Source organism: Trachymyrmex cornetzi, unplaced genomic scaffold (genome assembly GCF_001594075.2).
Source record: "Trachymyrmex cornetzi isolate Tcor2-1 unplaced genomic scaffold, Tcor1.1 scaffold509, whole genome shotgun sequence".
Taxonomy (NCBI): Eukaryota; Metazoa; Arthropoda; class Insecta; order Hymenoptera; family Formicidae; genus Trachymyrmex; species Trachymyrmex cornetzi.
Window position 1 is genome coordinate 1,085,386 of NW_017299817.1, and position 16,373 is coordinate 1,101,758.

The following is a 16,373-nucleotide window of genomic DNA, read 5'->3' on the forward strand; positions in this document are numbered from 1 at the left end:
TATCCCGCAGGGGTGACTAATTATGAGCCGCAGCCATTTGGATTTAGCGAACCGAGCGACAGTCCCAAACTCAATACGCTGCGGGCACACATGTATTTACACACCGTAGATGCATATCTACATAATATATACCCTGAGAAAAAAATGCCGTTGATTCAATTAAAGTCTATATTACGGGCTGTCACTGACACAAGTGATTAATTCATGTATATTTTTATTGACATAAAGGCCTGATTATTGAAATAATAATTTATACCTTTATGTCAATAAAAATATACATGAATTAATCACTTATGTTAGTGAAGCCCGTAATATAGACTTTAATTGAATCAACAGTATTTTTTTCACAGTGTATATTTAATATATATAATTTTTAGTAAAAGTCACTAGCAAGAAGGATTAGATAGTTTCATAATTTCCATGATGCTTTCTCCTTCCCCTTCTATACAAAATATATACTGACTCACTGCTCTCTTAGTACACATAACTATACTTTTGCTACTAGTAAGAGAAAACATTAACGCATCCGTCGACACATGTATGCTTAACATATATTTTTTTAATTTTAGGCTGACAGAGGAGAAAAGAACATGATTTATTTTAACGATACAACAAAAGAGAACCGCTTGGTAGACCGCAAGGAATAAAACTTTGTAGCAAATAATACTTTAACGCTATTTATGCAATAAAATGTCATTACCATTCGAGATTCCACGTGGAAATAACAGTTATGTTACAGCCGCAGTTATAATAAGAACAACTATAATAGAACAACCTCTATTGTAACTTTCTATCTATAATAATATATGCATCATATACACGTATCTAATCGTCTATTGTTAAATAAAAAGCGAGTAAAAAATTTTCTTTTATCTAAAAGAAATCCAAAGACTCAAAAAATCAATTGTGTAATACCATAAAATTATTCTTCTTTTAAGAAATGTAAACTTTTATTATTCTGTTTTAAGTACTTTTTGCTTCATCTTATCATTAAACCGATTAAACATATTTGTGCGTATTATTTTAAGAGGAAGTCACAAAGTTGTTCTCTAAAGTGAAGCATAATTATAAAATACCATGGAAATAATCTATCGTATAAAATATATCCTAAACGAGCATTTAAGGTAGTTAAGAGAAAGTATAGACGAAAAATGCAGAATAAAATATCGATCGTGAGACATTCAGTCTCTTTCAATTACGACCAGAAAAACAGTATTTTTAACAATGTTCTTTTTCTTTCCGAGTATTTTGTGCCTCCTCGGTGACGAGGAGAGTAGTATCGCATGTTTGCTAGCGAAGCGTAAAAGCGTCGATTCTATAATTACACGGCTGAAAGATTTACCGCCAGGCCATAACTTATGCGGTTTAATTATGCTCGACTTTATGGTTCGCCACATCATGATATTTAATACAAATCAACATTAAGTAATGTTAATCAATTTGTTGTAATAGGTGTTGCATTTCATAAAGGAAATTAATATTTATTTTCTTTAAAGTGTTAATAAAATGTAATTCAATATCAAATCGTGTCGCGCATATCTATAAACAGATTTTAATTACATTAACAAGATTATTTTGCTCTACAGAGCATAAAGAGATACTCGAGAAGATAAATTCTTATTTCTCATTTATATATTTATATCTATTATAGTTTTTATAAAATTCTCACAATCTGTTGTTTATTCATTCTCTTCGCATTAAATAATCGAAATTTTCTCCATTGAAGGTATGTAAATTATTAGTACTGCTAACCCCATTTTATGGTACTTACGATGATATTGCATGATACTACAACGTAAAAATATTAACGATAGTTTTCACTCGACTGCATCGAATCTTGATGATTTTCCTTTGTTATATACTATGTACTTATAGGTACTGATAAAAAACATATATTGCACAAGAGAAACATGTTACTATAATTGTATCCGACGTACGCAGATGAATACGTACCATTATTAGTCTAATGTAAGCTAATTCTCTCTCACATTGCAACCACTCTGTAATTTTCAGGAATGTGTAAGTTAATCTTTGATTTATATCCAAGTATTATTAGAACTACCATGACATATCGTATACTTGGAAGCAATAAAGGACTCGATTAGCCTAAAAAAATTTTCTGCATATCTTCGCATTAAATTATCTAACCGCTAACACATCACATGTAATTCTGGAATTCAAGGATTCCTGAACATAACTTAGAAATTTTTTATTTGATGCATTTATATCAATGTTTTTATCTCAAAAATCTTTAATAATGTAGGATTTTCAGATCTTTGAGTTTTCAAAAATACTGGCATTTCTCAAGATTGTAAAATGTCAGAACTATCATTTCCTTGAAGTAAAATTAATTATGCAGATTTAAAAACATTCGATAAATTAAGTATCTGAATCTTTATCAATTTCACCAAGGTAAGATTAACTTTAATCTCGATGCAATTTACTCTTTATCTTTTTCTAATTCTACAAATTAGAAAAAAATAAACAGTAAGTTAAACTGAGATTAAAATTAAATCTTTCATTGATGGAATCGGACCTAAATGCTTTTTTTTAAACCATTCTCTTCTTAAATCTTTATAAAACTTTTAATTTCTTGATGTCTCAGATATTAAAAATTATCGTTATTAAAAATCGTTTTAGAAACATATTTTCGTGTAATATTTGACTACGCACGTAAACGCGTCTGATTAATTAGAGAGCCACACTACTTAAAATCTTCGGCCTACATGTAGTGTTCTGAACTCCATTGAACCATATTTATTACAATTAGTGGAATATTCGAGAGAGTAAAATTTTGATATTTCCTTATTTTTTTAAATTATGAAAATTTTATGACAGCGATAATAATAAGCATTATTACGGAAATAAAACATTAAACGTGAGAACTAGAATAAAGATAAATAAGAAAATAGAACAAGTGTTCCGGTAAGTGTTCCACAATAATGTGCGAGTTACACAATAGAAATACTGATCACCTCGGAATAATTCGCAATAAGCAATCAAGCGTTGTTTTCTCATTAACAAGGCGGAAAACACAATTACATTGTTACTTGACTGTTTATCATAGACCACGGAAACAATTAAATATCAAACGTGTGTATAGAATAAGATAAATAAGTAAGTATTATAGAACAAGTGTTTCAGACAAATATGCGAGTTACATAATAAAAATGTTGATCTCTTCCGAATAATTCGCGATGAGCAATCGCGCGTTGTCTTCTCATCAATAAGGCGGAAAATATAATTACATTATGACTTCACTGTTTATCATAGAGTTAATCGAGCGATCGATCGCGGCATATCACCGTACATTGAACGTAAGTGAATTTAATCGGAAGTACTTCAAGAAAAATTTCTGATGAATAAGAGGTTTTCTGGTTATATAATAAAAATAGAATATGTTAAACAGACAATGAACATTTATCAGAAATTATGAAATAAAAAAATTATTATTCTGTCATTTAAGCGACCTCCATACGTATGCGGGTGTTATCTTTCGCTTGCTTTTTCTGCACTAGTTCTTTTTTTAGAGTGAGAATTCGAGAACAAATGAAATTTATTTAAATTTATTTCAGTTGCACTATCTCACAATTTTTTCTCAGAGTTAACTGCAAATGTTTTGAAATCTCTTTCATTGAGAGAAAAATGTTGAAGTATTGCGAAGCAAATATTATTTATGGCGTTTTCTTCGGGACCTATTATGAAAAACTTTGATTGTGATGACAAAATATACATTTTTGTATATTTCTCATTAAAATATATCTCATTAATTGTAAAACAATTAAACAGGTGATTTATTTGTCAAGAATATTCAAAAAAATAAAAAAATAAATTAATAAATTTAAATAAATTTTAATATTAATAAAATTTTATTTCGCCGTATTTAAATAAAGATTTGTTTAAAGTAAAATAATTTGTTTCCAGTGAAATATCTAAATATATTTGCCACAAATAAATTTTAAGCATCTTTTTATCAGCGTGCGAAACATCGTGAAGTGTCCAATTAAGTAAGAATGAAAGGCAAGAAGATTATTTAACGAAGTTTTAATAAACCCCCTAGTTCAACAAGTATATGATGAAGTATCGTTTTTACTACTTATTAGAAAGTCACTTTTACGCGCTTTGCGGAAAGCTTAGCTATCATCGTGACAAGCGTTAACTCATACTAATCATCTCCCACGTAACGTTTAACGATGAACCTTTGACTTTGCGCTCTTCCGGTGAAAGAACAATTTTCATTTTTTCTCAAAAGAAGAAACCTCGTGATTATCAGGACCTTATACATTTAATCTTTCTTTCGAATACGTAATAATTGATATTAGTTAAACTTAATTCCTGCCGTTTTTCTCGCGAAAAAATTGATTTGTTTCGAACGGAAGATGGATCCATTTTCTACTTTATTACTAATTAATAATACTTTATTAATAATACTTTGATTAAGGTATTTCCCTTCGAAATAAATCAATTTTGGAGACGAAAAACGGCAGGAATTAAGTTGAACACCTAATACAAATATGAGAAATCAATGTTGGCTGCTTTCAGTAAAAAAGTAACTTTGCAACTGTTGAGTGGTTTATACATTTAAACGAGGGGTAACCACTAGCTGAAATATTGTCCCACAGATTACATGATTTCATCTGATTACAAGTAATTTTTTTCACTACTATGAAGTAATTTGGTAAAATATACGATTTTATGTAATATTAGATAATGATTTCTCGTGGTTGCATATGTAATTATCGATTATCCATAGAGATTTTATATAAATTTTATAATGATTTCGAGGATTCTGTCCCACGATTACATTAAGTGACAATGATTTCTCGTGGTTGCATATGTAATTATCGATTATCCATACAGATTTTATATAAATTTTATAATGATTTCGAGGATTCTGTCCCACGATTACATTAAGTGGTTACCCCCTCGCATTTAGATTCGGTGAAGAACTATATATAAGAACAAGATCAATCATATTAAAGAATTTTACAACAGTTGCAAACCTTTTTCTGCAGTCAATGGTTAACAGAACCAGCTTTCATTGATCCAATTCAACGATTAAAAAAATGATCTAAGCCCTTACCTGAGCCAGCTGACTGTCACCATTTCTGTCACCCTTTCAACTCGCGCTCGTCTGTGTCTTCGCTCTTACAATCGCGTGCCTTTTCCCGCGCACAGCGCGGTCCCGCACGTTCTTCGCTGTCGCTTTCGATGCGGCAGTACGAAGATTTAATTCGGTGAAAATTTCTTCCGTTCGCTCGCACAAGCTCTTATGCTTTCTCTCTCTCTCTCTTTCTCTCAGACGTTACACTGATCTCGCGGATAAGATCGAGAAGAAACACGTATCTTCAACGACTCTCCGGCGAATACTGAGAGTTCCGTCACGGGCGCCGTGATAGCCTCCTCTTTGCACAACCACGCGGCGAGTGAAAGCGAGAGGTGCCGCCGTGTTGGCCACCGCTATGAGCGAGAGCGAGAATACGAGAGTGAGCGAATGGCCTGTAGGAAAGAGAAGGAGAGAGAGAAAGAGTTCGCACGCTGAGCGACACTCGACTTAAAGTCGAGCGCGACTGAAGATACGCCGGTGTAACCGAGCGACGGAGAAGAAATGAACCGCGATGCGCTCTCAGAGTCGGTTCGGCGCGGCGCCGAACTCCGAAGTCGTCGTGGAAGTAAGCGAGTCGATGCATGCCTAACCAGCCTGACAAGAAAGGCGAAAAGGAAGTTTTGGCGCATAGGGGAGGAAGGTGGCTTATGCATAAACCTCGTACGGCAGCAATATCGGAGATAATAGACATCTTCGTACCTATTACGCTTGATTTATGCTCATAATGAGCGCGATAATGAGGGCTACCAGCTTCTTACACGAGTCTTCCTGTAATCAACCTTTAAGTACCGAGATTGAATTTGAGTAAGGCGGCTAACGTAACCAATTCGACCGCAATAAATGCAGAAGTTACAATTTATGAATGCAGATAAGCGAGTGAAGATAATTTTAAGTCACGGTGCACGCTAACGCAAATCCTACTTTTCATGTATCTTTGTAATAAAATCAAAAATGTATGAAGTGGGTACCCGAACACTTCGACTATTTCAAAAATTAATCCATATAACATCGATCATTTCTCGTCCTGATCTGTAATTTCCAAAACACTCGCGCAATTCAGGCCAGATTCAACCTTTGCAGTTCAATTTTTTAAATTTAATTGTTATTAGGCAATCTTTCAAGCAAATACTTCTTTGCTTGTGACAAGAACGGTAACGTAGCCATCTCGCAAAGTACATCATAAAAAATATTTATCTCTCTTGCAATTAGTCTAATCTTAAAATCTTCTAATTCTAAAATCTTCAATTATGATGAATCACGAGATTATTATATATCCAATCTCGGATATTATTGAACTTCCTCGTTTTATGCAACTGACAAAAGCCACATCTCGCCACAAGTTTTGTTAAGTAAGATGATATAATTATTTTATTTTTTTTTTAGTTTTAAGAACTTATTTTATAAGTTTTTAATTTATATTATTACACCAAAAATTTGAGAAGAATAGCTGTAATATTATTTTTCATATACCTACGTACATACATATTTGATATTTAGAGCAGCATCAATCGCGAACTAGATTGTCTGATCATTTCAAAATCTTTGTAGTGAAAATTCACGGAAAATATGAGGCTCGCGCGAGAAGTTGACACGATGATATGACGATATGACGATATGACGCGTCGCGTTGATTGGCACGCTGCAATTCGAGGAATAGCGAGGGACGAATCGCTATTGAAGACCACAAAAATTCTTAGAAACGACAGCGAATGAAGGATAATGATCAATCATAAGGATCATGAGAAAGGCAATGCCGCACAGACAAATAAATGCTGTCCAAGGAAACCGATTGAGATGACTGCGCGCGCGATATCGGGAACATCGAACGGATATTCTGCCCTCGTAATATTTTCTACTTTTACGAGTGTTATGAAATTAGGAATGTTGACACTTCACCTTGGACTCTTATACTCTTGTACAAGTGATTGCATTAATAATACGTAGAAATGGATGTTAATCATCATTGGAGAACGTTAATATATTGTAATTGAGGATTTTAACAAAAATTAAAATGGAAATTAAATTTTAATGTACTATCATTTGTATAAGCATTGTCATTTTCTGTATATTCAACTTATTTGTTAAGTTCAAGTTATTACACCTAGGATTTTTATACTCTTGTACAAGTGATTGCATTAATAATACGTAGAAATGGATGTTAATCATCTTTGGAGAATGTTAATATATTGCAATTGAGGATTTTAACAGAAATTAAAATGAAAATGAAATTTTAATGTACTATTATTTGTACAAGTACTGCCTTTTTCTGTATATTCAACTTATTCGTTAAGTTTAAGTTATTATGATATTGAATTATTATTAAAATATTTGAAGAATTAATAAATAATTAATTATTCGCATAATACTGTATAACCCAATTTTTTTTAACAGCATACGATTTTTTACAAAATAATGCTTTTTTCAATAATAAGTTTCTGTATATTATTTGCATTACTTATTAATTCAAAGTTTTCTTGTTCCTTCTACCCCCTCTCTCTCTCTCTCTCTCTCTCTTTTTCTTTTTCTCGCAATGTTTTTAACTAGACACGAACGGGATTTTGTTCAATTAAAAATCAGCAAACTACATTCGAACGAGGACACAGCAACCGGGATATATGGACGTGTCTTCATCCAAGTACAAATGTTACGAAGAAGATCGTGCGATATCACATCGTGACCTTGACCTTTGCGAAAAAGAATTAAGCCGGTCGAAAAGTACTCACAGATGTACAATCTTCGGTTGCCAGGAGAGATTTCTCTGTAGAAATCGAGTGCTCGATTAGTTAAGAGACGGGAGTTGGGATCAGACAATAAATAGTAGATAATCAAGAGGTGGAAATTTGGAGTCAAGACTTGAGAGTCGAGAGTTTGAAAGTTGAAGATTGAAAAATAAAAAGCTAAAGGTTAAGAGTTAGAGAATTGACGACTGACAATTGATGATTGCCGCGATTATATGTTGAGTATTACGTATGACTTAATCGCAACGATATCCATCCGATTATTGTACTTAGATGATTTTCACATATCACGTTCTGTTACATCAACAAAATGCGAATTCTTAGTGACGAATGGGAAAACACAAGAGTAGAAAAATTCAAGATAGAAAGGGCATTTTTAAATTAAGGCAACTAAACACTCGTGATTTCCTGTACTCACACCTTTGATCTCTGATGCATCATGTACGTTGGATATTTAGGATACTTTCATACTTTACACTTTTCGTTTTGATAGAAAGTATCATTTATTTTACGCCCGCGCTATGTAACTCTGTATTAGATAAATATAGAAAAGAAGTTGTGTTCGACAAAAATTAAATAATTATTGTAAATTGTTAATAATAATTAATAATTTTACAGTAATAATTAATAACAATATTAACGAATAATAACGTTAACTAATAATATTCATTATAAATCAGTAAAAAATATTAATTAGTAAAAATTGTTTCATTATTTCAATATTTACACTTTCCAGTATATTATTTTAAACTTATAAGTAATTTGTAAACAATTAGTTGCAATTACTTTTAATTTTTGCTATTATCTTTAGTATTTAAAATACTTTTGGAAAAATCACTTTTATATCAAAGTGTCAGTCATCTAAAATTATTTTTAAATTAAAAATCTCTTCTTTTTATAAAAAATCGCAATAATCATATAGAACTATTGTCAAAATTAAAAAGTATAAGTCATACAAACAGTAGGTTGAGTTGCGACAATCACGGGATCTGTAGTGAAAGTGTTATAACGAGATAGAAAGAAGTCCATTCTCTTTCCTTTTCCTTTCAGTGACTTTCATCGAGATTCAATAAAAAAAAGTGTATTAATAAGCGTCAATAAATTTCAAGATAATCAATATTTCATTGGAGAATATTATATATATAACAAAATAAAGAAAAATGATCATCAAAGGCGAAAAAACGAAGAGAATTTATATATTATACAAAAAAATTGAAATGCCTTTTTAAATTCCTGATATTTTCTATTTGTTTTGTATTTAGGAATAATAATTTTAATTATTAAGATTATCAATAATTAATTTTATTATATATTAATTAATAATGAATGATAAAAAAATTGTATTAAAATTTGGATATTTTATATATTTGTACATAATATCTATTTTATATTAAATATATAATAGATTACTGTAACTCTCTCTCTCTCTCTTTTTTTTTTTTAACATAAATGTAGAGTTTACTCAATTCTCATTTTGCAATATTACTTGCGTGAAACAGCAATTAAATCATAAATTCGATATATCAATGAGAAAGTCGCTATCATATTTTGCCCGATTTTGGTGAGCAAATAATTTTGCGAATATATTTATAGTACGGTTCATTCTCATCTTTTCTATCCTTTTCTAGCGGTATTGAGTGGAAAAAAGGAAGAGGAATACTTCGTTGTATCACAGTGAAATTCGAGAGATCGTCTTTTCGAGGTTACCTGCATCGAAGCACGTTTTCATCGTGAGTTTATGTAAAACGTCCCGCCAAGTATGTATGTCACAACGAATAGTTTATATGAATCGATAGGCACATTAATTGATTCAAATTTTATCGAAACTGAAACTTTTGAGATAAATAGAATTCCACAAATAATTGCAAAAAGAACGTAGTTGGAAAAATTTACCTAACAATACATATATTTATTATTCGTATAATACATATTATGCGTCTAAAGATGTTTTATAATAATACAAATACATTAAAAATTTATTTGATGTGTTTATTGAACGTTAAGTTTCGTTAAACACTTTTTTATTTTGTGCGCCTGAGTGAGTGTTATTTGTGGCAATATAATTTGCCAAATTAAACTCTACATTACTACTAATTCCTTTCAATTTGCAGCTCAAGGCGGAGCAAGCATGCATGCAAAAAATGTCGAGCAGTGCGAGTCCGCTTTTCCAGTTTCATATTTAGAAACACTAAGAAACTGACTGTATGTGTTCGTTGAAGACATACATATTATGTATAATTATTAATATATATTTTAATAAATATTAATATATATTTTAATAAAACAAAATATATTTTTTTAATTGATAATTTTAGGTTATGTACTTACATAAACGGTTCTTCTTTCTAATCTTATTACTGTTTACAGTTTAGTACGTAATTTTGTTTAATAAACTTGTTTTTCTTGCAAACAACGACCTTAGACACAAATAAAAATTTTACCTATACGATAATCGTCTTGCCATAACTCGACTTGCATATATCACTATATCATACAGTCCCGCATCAACAGCAGTGGCGACAGCGAGAGTGACTACAAGCATTACTCAATGACTAGCGATCCACATGTGACTAGCAATGTAATCGCGATGTCCCACGCGATCTCTCATAACGACCCGCGATTCTCCTCGCGATCAGTGAGTTCGAGTCCGTATACCAGCACCATCGTTAGCGGCGTCGCGATGCTAACGATTGCTGTCATTATCATTATCTTCATCATCACTTACCCCGAGAGTCGAGCGAAAGTCTCGAACTAAACTTGTTCGAACCATAAGTATAATTTTCCTTCAAAAATGTACTATACTTCCTGTATTACGCTTCCGCGCTTCTCTCATTAATTGTCACGAATTTTTCACGGAGGAGAAAATTAATTACACACGCAATGTTTTCTAACATTAATTTAAAAGTTTAATTTCATGTAACGACAAGCAGAACATTTCCTTTACCGTTGTTCGATCCACATATTTATATATTATTTATTAATTTATCGCATTTTCTCATTACACATTTTCTACTTTATGATTAATATAGTATAGAATTATTTTATATCACACAGGTATACAATTAATCCGTTGAATCCCCGTATTCGACTAAAAACTAAATCATATTTTCAGCATATGATACTCGATTAACATCTACGTATAAGGCGTGTCACGAGACTACTGGAAACCGGCTCTATCAACTATGTCACACGTACGACAATTTGCTAGTCTCTCGTGTCCAATTTACTTTCATCGATAGTGAACAGAAACTCTGAGAAAGTGTGCATATATGTTGAATTATTCTTACGTGTATAACGTATTGCATAGTAATAGCTTAATTATAATTACGTACTACCATGAGGCAAGATCTCAACGTGTCATCACTCAAGTCTCTAACAATACAATAAATCAATGCTGTAATAATTAATGGTCCTTATAAATTTAGTAAAGAATGCAATCTCGCTCTATCTGATCTCGTACATATAAATCCCATTGATTAGTGCAGAGGATTGAATAAAAAGGATGGTTGCAGAAGAAGTTCGTAAGGTCGTTTCTAAAAATATATCAACAAGATAATAGATCTTCCAGACGAAATCATGTACGAGATGGGAGATGTTTTAGCATACTTAATCCATTCGCGCGCGCAGTGAGAGGATATTGGGCGTTGAAGATTGGGAAAAGTTTAGTCATCGCGATGAAGCAGGTAAACCAGATTGTCGCAAAATATAGGAGGTCAATATTTTTTCGGAGGAATTCAATTCCAAATTAGTCAAGGACACGCACTTTATGTTTTCAATCGTCGAAACCTCTCCTGTACTAATTCCGCGCGCAATCTTATGTGTGTATCGAAAAGGGCACGGCTGCTTATGAAATTCTTTAGTATTCAGAATTCTCCTTCAATTAACTATTTAAATAATATAATTCAGCAAAAAAATATAAAGAAAAGAATAATCATATACTTTTCTTATACTCGACATGAGAATGGTAGACTCCGAATTATTATATCACAACTTTGATTAATCTTACATTAAAGTAAATTAAAAAAATATGATTTATTTGAATTATATAATTTATCACATATTTTGCAAATATTTGTAAGTATTTCTGCTTAGTTTATATATTAATTTATGTTTAGTTTCGATTTTTAATATTTTTATTTTTATTGGACTAACTCTAATTTATATTCAACGTAACATCGTAAAGAAACTTGATATATGCAATCTTTCTGTCTATCTTTTAATTTCTCAATATAACAGATAACAGGGTAGATGCAAAAGCGCCTCAGGAATTCAGGAACCGATGAAGAGACAAACGAGCCATACACTGACCTGCTTTTCGCTGCAGACATCCTTGTTTCGTAATGCTGTTCTCTCGATGTCGGTTAAAGTTCGATTCACACTATTCGTACAATAGCTGTTAGAAACCATATTGGCAGACAAGAGAAAACAATTTAACTATATAATGTATTTTAAGAATGTATGTGTCATTAAAAATAATATCAAGAATAGAAAAATTGTATAGAGTATAGATCGTTCTATATTATTACGTCTAAATATCTGTGTAAAATTTGAGTAGAATTTTTTTATTGCTTTAAAAGTTATTTAATTTTTTGTTTTAATTCTTATGTAAAATTGCGTTTTGTAATATTTATTTGCAAATTTGATGAGAAAGTAACATTAAGAATTACATTTTATACATATATTAATAAAATAATAATAAATACTCATCAAAAGTTTATTTGAGTCCATTTACTTGTTTAAAGATTATTGATCTAAAATTGCAAATAAATATAGTCATTTTATTGCATAAAACCGTTATAAACCAAATAATTAATTTTAGTTTTTGTAGTTAGTTTCAATTCATGGGCTAATATCATCAAAATTTGTTAAATAATACTGACTGATTTTGTCTGATGTTTGACTAATACTTTTAGCTCATATTGTACAGCTAAAACATTCTTAAATATTAGATCTGTTTTTTATTCCTGAACTAGACTGCACTAAAACTTTCTTTCCCGTTTTTGCCAAATATTAAACATATACATATTTCATTTAGATTCCAAAAGTGTATACCTAATTCATCATACAGAAAACAGACCTATTAATTGATACTAAACGTTATTAATATAATAACGTTTAGCCTTAAATAATATAAGCCTTAAACGGTCTAGCTGGATCTTAATGCTTGTATGATTCTTATGTGAATTTATATACTATGTATGTAGTCCCCAGAAACGCGCGCCGAAATGATTTTTCGGTCTTGAAACGCTAACTCTATTAAACTACCGCAGTAATATCACGAGTTAAATTGACTGGCAATTTAACAAATTTTTGATGCTTATTCGCATCTTCGAAACGATCTTAATAATGATGAATAACATATTAAAATCTGTAAAATAATTAATTCTTATTGCGAAAAATATTACCTCGACCGGGAGTCGGACCCGGAACCTAAATGTTATTGATACGAATCGATACAATAGTAACAATTGATGTTGATAAACCAATCATCTAATAAGTAGGAATTAGCAGCATGTGGTATCGATACATAACAATACATAGAGGATAATAGGTTTGTAGAAACACAAGTCATATTATATTAGGTGTCAAACTTAATTCCTGCCATTTTTCGTCTCCAAAATTGATTTGTTTCGAAGGAAAATACCTTAATCAAAGTATTATTAATAAAGTATTATTAATTAGTAATAAAGTAGAAAATGGAGGAAATTACTTTGATAAAGGTATTCATTCATCTTCCCTTCGAAACAAATCAATTTTGGAGACGAAAAACGGCAGGAATTAAGTTTAACATCTAATATTACAAAATTAATATTTAAATTGAACTTTATTATCAGTATAAAGAAGATAATGCAGCTGCGAGATCAGAAAATCATTTAATCTACCTTTTTATGTTCTTGCCATATTTTTTTTATCATTGAGTCAACATATTCATACATCATTTCGTGTTATTCTTCTTTTCATGACTGGCAATAATACCTTAATCGGTGTTTTTTTTTACTTTGATTATAATTTAAAAAAGTTAGTTTTTTGCAATTTAATTTCTCCTAAATTCTTTGATAAAATTTTAATTTTTAAATATATATAATATCATATACATATACTAGCAATAAGTATAAACATATTCAGGTCTATGATGGTCAAAGCTAGATCTTTTTTGTCTAAATAATTCCCAGTGAATTATCTATATCCTATATATGTACATACATATATATCATATTTTTGTAGTTATTCAAACTGCTCTAGGATATAGATAATTCACTAGGAATTGTTTAGACAAAAAAGATCTAGTTTTGACCGTCATAGGCCTGAATACGCTTATACTTAGTGTTTAATTCTTGTCGGTCCGAATAAAAAAATCTTATTATTGATCATATACATATAATCAAATTGTAATTTTGTTATTTCTTAAAAAAATTAAAATAAGATTTGCGGAAATTAATTTAGTATTTTGTAAGAAAAAGATATAAAAGTCAAGAAACATAATTTATACTTACGAAATTGTGATCCACAAAGTAGTCAACACGAACAAACAACGTGGAGTTCTTATAATAATTAGTCCTTATGCAGATACTGGCAATTTAACACCGAGAGTGATTGGTGAAAAATGAGTGATGGGAGTAAATTTTAATTGGTTTTTCACCAATCAGTGCTCGCTGTCAAAGCGCCGGTGTTTGCATGAGAATTCGGCTTACAATTAGACTTAGACGTCTAATTAAAACGTAATTGTTCTACGAAAATGTATATACATATGCGTGCGCGCGATAATGATGTGGTAGTATGTAAAGATATGGCGATGTGTCACATTTTATTGGTAAAACAGTGACTTTATCGGAGTTCAAGATTTAGGATACCCTTAAAACACTTGTAAAAATGAGCAGAAGCTATCCTTACCTTCCCTGACAGTCAGTAAATAGCACGTAAAAGGCACGTGAAGTGAAAGGCTTAAACCTATTTTCAGGAGGTTTTAATATAATTCAAATATGGCTGCGGCGACTTGTCAGGAGCCTTAAGAAGAAACGCATCTTCTGCGCTCGTATTAGCCAACGTTGCTTTTCATGGTGGTACTACACTCATCAGATATACACCAACGACATAGCATCAACGAGGGGCGCCTCTTGCGCAAGTGATGCAAGCGCGGGAGATGCAGCTGCAAAAGAAAAGAGAAGAGACGACGTTCTTGTCATTCCGTAGGATCGGTCGGTTAATGATTATCGAGATACGCTTCGTAATGCACCGGGCGCCTCGTGCTGCATGCATTACTACATGCACCGCGCTACATAGAATGAAAGGATAAGAGAGTTAATTCGCATATTCCCGCTGTACGCTCGTTATCGTCCCCGCTTCTCATCCTTCGCTCTTCCTCACATCTCTACTTATCTTCTAACCTTTCCATTATTTTCTTTTTATTTTTATACCTTATTGTATACATTCTGTAGTTCAATAGATGTTCCTTTTCTTGTTTTCAATGCGCAATTTCCGATCTTTTTTTATGAAATTCTTTGGAACGGATGCAAAGTACATAATACAAGGCAGATGTTGGATAATGATGCATCCGACTAATTTTAATTTTGTCGGTCGACTCGCAATATTATAACTTCCTGATGTGCATACATTTACAACCTTGCCTAGGAAAATGATTATAACGGGGCATAGCATGGCACATTATCCGTAAATTGTAATTCCATATATATAAAGTAATATGAGGCATCCTTTAATTCGTTTGCTTCCTTCTTACTGTTTATAGCAGAATTAAGCTTTAAAGATTTTACACAAAAAAAGTTTCAACGTTAATCGTTATAAATTAACGCATTGTGATGGACACTAAAGATGTTCTGCTATTTGATGATTAGTAAAAGATCAAAAATACATCAGTACTTCTCGTTTGCTAACGAGATAAATAAGACATTATTGAAAGTTCATTTTTCTATATTAACATTCAGACTAGATATTTAATATAATCAAAGTATCATTGAAATAATTGTCAAGATTTAATTGATTTTTAATTATAAAGTTTGACAATAGTCCGGAAGTTATAATGTTTAATGAACAGGAGTTTCTAATCAAGCGAGAAATATGATAACACATAGGAAGTATTTGATGTAGTACAGTGAACATCACTCCGCGTCACGTCATTAAACATATTTCTTTAGGAAAAATCATGGCCTCTCTCTACCTTATATGCCAAATACAAATTTTATTTAAATTATCGAGGTCGTAGTATTCTTGCAGATTCAAGGGAATCAGTGGTTTACATTATACCAAGTACAGAAGAAGTTAGTCATATGAAAAGATTTGATTTTTGCTGCAAAGCTAAAATAATTTAATGATGTTGCACATTAATATTTATAAAAAATAAATATGAAAGAAAAAAATTAATATTTTTTAATATATAATACTGAAAATAAAATACATTTTAATATAATTTCATATATATATATATATATATACACTGTTAGAAATTTCTCAATGAATTTTAATTAACATGTAAAGGAAGCATGTGGTTATGCACGAAATTAAATGTAATGAAT

General features: G+C 31.1%; 1 protein-coding gene across 1 annotated transcript in view; it reads right to left on the reverse strand.

Moving 5' to 3' along the window:
* Positions 1 to 5,471, reverse strand: part of LOC108765697 (uncharacterized) — a 41,130-nt gene extending 35,659 nt beyond the window's left edge. The window contains exon 1 of the mRNA XM_018514535.1: positions 5,084 to 5,471. Coding sequence (XP_018370037.1) covers positions 5,084 to 5,106 — 23 coding nt within the window. The 5' untranslated portion in view covers positions 5,107 to 5,471. The remainder of the gene's footprint in view (positions 1 to 5,083) is intronic.
* Positions 5,472 to 16,373: the final 10,902 nt, after the last annotated feature.